Here is a 4,793-nt window from a genome sequence, read left to right on the forward strand (position 1 = left end):
GGGAGCCTTGACCTAGACGGTATTACTGTGTTGATCATCGTTTCACCAAAAATGGTAACTGGGCACCAATTTTTACCTCGGACAAGAGTTCGAAGACCGCTTCCAAGCACAGACGACGATACAAGATACTTTCGAACCTGGGGTATGCACTTTGGTCCTGAAGCGTCTAGGCTGTGCGGCTTAAGTCTTGGCGTTTTATGTCCCCCGAGAGATGAAGCATTGCATTGTGGGACATTGCCAGGCTCAGAACTACCTCGGTATTCTATTCTTGTTCCTTCAACTCCACGACCCGGCTTCACTCCTTCCAAAACTAAATGGTTGCAGACTAATATGATCGGCTCTTGGGTAGATTTACCAAATATCTGACTGCTATGAAATGCTCCTTGCCTTGTCTTTAATGCTATCTAGTTCCCCTAATAATGCTGTCATATGCTGATACAAAAAGTCTAATATACATCCCAGAACCACTGCGGTAATATCTCAGAGAAGTCGCCGAAACGACACCAAGTAGTATACAAGGTTTTTTTCCTTTTTTATACTTTTTTTGTAATTTTTTATTATGCAGTGGAGGGAGAAGAGGGTGAAAATAAATGAGAATTAGGGAGAGGAAGTGGTTATCCCAGGCCTCGCACGAATACAATCCCCCGTCATCGTAAACATTACTTCACAAGAGTACGCGCCGGGTTCTGCAACCTTCTTGGTTTTCTTTTCTACAGCTCCTTCATTGGAATCCAACGCGTCCGCCGAGGGACTGGCGGAGAGCGGCGAGTTGCACTTGAGGGCTGGACATCATGGCGCCGTTGACGGCAAGAAGGTTGGGTTGACCGAGAGAGTTCTGGGGGAAGCGGGCGTTGAAGCCGATGACGTCCCGGACGCGTGCAAAGTTTTCGGCGGAGATCTGGAGACTCTGGGTCGAGACAAACCAGGTGACGCCCTCGCTACAGGGGGGAGTAGTGAGAGAGCCGGAATAGCTGAAGTGATGTTAGCATATCAAGAGCTAGCCGGTTTTTAAAGTCGACAAGACAAGACTCACTTTTGAAGATCACCAGCGTTGATAATGTCGACAATCTCGGACATGACAAGAGGTTCGGTCTCAGTCTTGGTACCAGGTTGAGTAATAGCGCCGACAGATGAGAAGACGGTCTCGAGGAGAGTAGTCGTAGCACGCTTGGCGACCTTCGGCTCGGCCTCCCGTTTATATCGAGGGTCCATCTTAGCAGAACGCTTCTCAGCGGCGGCAGTCTCGTTAGCAGCAGGGGGAGCGGCGACAGCACCACCGTTCGCGTTCTCGACGTCGATATAAACACCAACGACGGCAATCTGACCCTGAGCCGACTCCCAGACCATGTGCATCTCCATGGCGCGGCTTGTACCGTTGTCGAGGTGCTCGCTTGGAAGGTGGAAGTGGAACTGTTGGAGATTGAACTGAACACCGTTGACGGCCATGGTACCACCCTTGGCGACGACCTCTACCGTGGTGCCGAGGTTTTCGAACTCGGTGCCTTCGGTGAAGTCGGGGATTTGCAGACCGATAGCGCTGGCGGGCACGAGCTGGAATTGGCCTTCGGTCATGTCGATGGGGGACTGGCGGGTACCAGTGGCGCACAGGATATTGGCAGAATCAATGGCGACCCAGTTGGTAGGGCCCTACGTGCTGTTGTTAGTCGTTTCCACGAACCAGTCTTGGGTATGTCTTGGGGTGCATGTAACACATACAGTCAAGCCGATATATCCAAAGTTGCTGACCTCGACGGCGCCCTCCGCACGGCGGTGGAGATGGGTACCATGGGCGCACGAGGCCATGGCTTGGGATGCCGAGAAGACGGCCCACGCAAGGGTGGCTAGCGAAGAGTACATCTTGGCGATCCTTGGCTAGAGACTTAAGAGGCAAACGTGGGATAGGGCTGAGAGGACCTTGAGAACTGGCGCGAGAGAAGAGGTTGTGCGTTTAGAGAGCACCGCCAGTTATTTCGAAAAAGAGGAAAGAAAGGAAATCAAAAGGCACCGGGCCAATGGAGAAAAAGATTCACACAAAGAATAATAGAGTTTGGACCGGCCAGAACGAACGCCTCCAAAGAACAAACAAACTTAGAAAAAAAAAATTGAGGAAACAAGAAAGCAAAAGACGAGGCAATAAAAGGTGAGAATGGATAAATTTAAGCTCAACCACGATCTTTTCGGGTGGTGGCCAAAATATATGCGAGGTGTGGAGGATGCACTCCACAGAGATTAGATTCCCACGAGATCAGTTCCGTCTCATGGGCTGCCCAAAAATAGCTACAACACAGACATGCTGGAAAATCCTAAGCGATCATAGGATAGACACCGTGGCGCCCCCGCCCGGTGGAGCACCGGGGTCAAGGAGAAAGGGGAAAGGGGCTCTTTGTGAAGTGTATGTGAGGGAGTAGCGCCGTCTCGGGCCTTCGAGTCGCGGGGCGGCCAACGCGACGAACCAGTGCCCGGGTGCGGTCCCACAGCTTCGTTTTGGTGGGATCAATGCGGATGCCCATATATAGATGCAGATCGAGTGAAGCAGCGGCACTGGTTCTGCAGGCTTCCGAAGGTCACAAGTCCCCGGAAAATTGTCAGGGCTCGCGTCTGGGCCGAACGCCCAGGCTTGGTGATAGGGGTGGGATTCGAAACAAAGGGGTGAAACAGCACAAGGCACCGAGGCCAATGACAGCGAGCATTTCAGTGTGTGGCTGTGAGGTTTTACGCCCGCCAGCACCGTTACTATTTTTTCTTCTTCTACCTTTTTCCTGATTGATATGATTGATAGTTGCGACAGGTGGCCTACGCTTCGACCTCGTTGTGTTCCTGCTGAAGCCTATTCAGGATACAGCTGTGACATCTCAGGGGTGAGTTCGGTGATGCTGGTCAATGGGGAAATAACCTTACCTCCCGTCAACCTTAATTTTCTTCGAATTAAAACTAGCTTATCGTCTCTGGCACATGATGGATCGGATCTGGAATTTCCTTTGAAGGGCTCCCTTTCACGATCTAGATGGACAGCTCTGACTTCTTGCTTCGTATGTCAAGATCGCCGCATTATCTATCAATTGGATCTTCGCAATGCTCTTGGAGATCACTTTTCTATCTTTAGACTCTGATCCGGTCTATGTGCCGTCGGTAGCATGCCAAGAAAAGTCGACAAGGGCCTTATCTCTGTGTAATTTTTTTCTGTCAACGGGCTTCGGGGGCCTCGGATGTACCCGACCAGTCTCCCATTTTGATACAAGAACTTTTTAGCCTTGTGTCTCCGTTCCAAGGTAAATCTCCACTCGCTTTGTTCTCTTTTGGTTCAGAGGGCATGGATGAAGATCTCAAGCACTTTCATTAAACACTTTTGTCTCAACTCTTCTCTCCACCCTTGTTGTCGCAACGTGACCGGGCATAGAGCTGCAATTGTTGACCAGGCGAACGCCCGTTTCAACCACAAACGAATAAGATATCGTCGTTCCAAGTCGAAGCGAATGCCGAGCAGCTCGAAGAGTTTAGGGCCGCATACATTGACATGTTGCCTTGACGCCCGACGACACGTGCAAGTGCAACCTCAACCGCCGGCTGTTTTACGTGGAGTCCTGGACCGGACCAAGTGTCTCTTCCTTCCGACGCCATCTTATGCCAAGATGGAATCCATACAATTTTGCCAAGCTCCATTGTCACGACGGGTTTAGCATTGCCATCGATTGAATGGACGCGTCGCGGGCCTCCCACTTCTGCTTCGGCGAAGGGAGGCGATCGAAGAAGCGGGATGGGACTTGACAATATCACACGTAACGAATATCTTTGTTCTTCCGACGTGGACGATGGAAGACGTTTCCGACTCGGGGATGGAGTTAATAAGCAGAGTCCCGAATCCACTAACATCAGCCTCTGCCGCGACACCGCGAGACACCCAGAGATGGTCATGAATGGGATGTGTGTATTAGCGTAATTAATGTTTTACCAACATCGTTATTCCCTCCAGGATTTTCTTCCTCCGATTAACAGTTCACCGGTGCCAGAATCTCCCTCTCATCCATAGTTACGTTCGGAATGATCACTTGGTTCCCATTTGCGCACGACACCCTCACAATCACCTCGTCCTTCCCGAAGCCGGTCTTATCGTCTCTCTCGAAGTAGTTATACTCCTGTCGGACTGTCGGCTCCCACGTCTGCGCGCCGTCGGTGCTGACTTCGAGCTCGGTGATGGGGTAGTTGCAGTTCAACACTTGCAGCGAGAAGCTGACGGAACCAGACGTGATGTTAAGAGAGGGACTAATACTCGTGGGGATATTGGATATATAACTTACAACCACCTCGAGGTTCCGATCTTGCTCCGGACTATTAAAGGGCTGCTGAGGCCACAGGACACCACATCGAACGTTACATCGACGATACCATCGACGGGGTCCGCGATTTGCTTGAACGCGTCTTCGAAAAGATTCAAGCGATTCTCGAGGCACGATGGGCAGCTGTCCACAATCTGTTTCCGATAAGCAAGTGCTCGGTTGGTCCTCTCTCCATCCCAGAAGTGCGAGGAACTCGATACATACCATGACCTTGGTGCTCCCTCGTGGTCCATTGACCTGGATACACGAACCACACTTTCCGGCCTGAGCCCAATTAGAAGGTCCAATGCCTGTCCCTGAGATACCGGCCGGGAGCGTATAGTTGGCGAGCGAACAGGTCCCACCCGTATGGTCACGACCGGTGAATGTCGCTGTGCCTCGAATACCCTGAGCCATCGTCTGGGTTGGTGCCCACGCTAAAAGGGCGGCAAGGAAGGATAGCTTGAAGAACTTGGCCAT

General features: G+C 51.4%; 2 protein-coding genes across 2 annotated transcripts; both read right to left on the bottom strand.

The window, feature by feature from the left end:
- Nucleotides 1–721: 721 nt before the first annotated feature.
- Nucleotides 722–1,857, bottom strand: SAPIO_CDS5310 (uncharacterized protein; the record flags this gene model as incomplete). The annotated part of the gene is made up of 3 exons (XM_016787663.1): nucleotides 722–971; nucleotides 1,034–1,647; nucleotides 1,717–1,857. The coding sequence occupies 3 exons, from the start codon at nucleotides 1,855–1,857 to the stop codon at nucleotides 722–724; spliced, it is 1,005 nt and encodes a 334-aa protein (XP_016642678.1).
- A 2,129-nt stretch (nucleotides 1,858–3,986) lies between these two features.
- SAPIO_CDS5311 (Uncharacterized protein) lies at nucleotides 3,987–4,793 on the bottom strand (the record flags this gene model as incomplete). Its single annotated transcript, XM_016787664.1, has 3 exons — nucleotides 3,987–4,227; nucleotides 4,296–4,468; nucleotides 4,539–4,793. 3 exons carry the CDS (start codon nucleotides 4,791–4,793, stop codon nucleotides 3,987–3,989), a joined length of 669 nt encoding a protein of 222 aa, XP_016642679.1.

Source organism: Scedosporium apiospermum (assembly GCF_000732125.1).
Source record: "Scedosporium apiospermum strain IHEM 14462 chromosome Unknown SEQ_SAPIO_0098, whole genome shotgun sequence".
Classification (NCBI taxonomy): Eukaryota; Fungi; Ascomycota; class Sordariomycetes; order Microascales; family Microascaceae; genus Scedosporium; species Scedosporium apiospermum.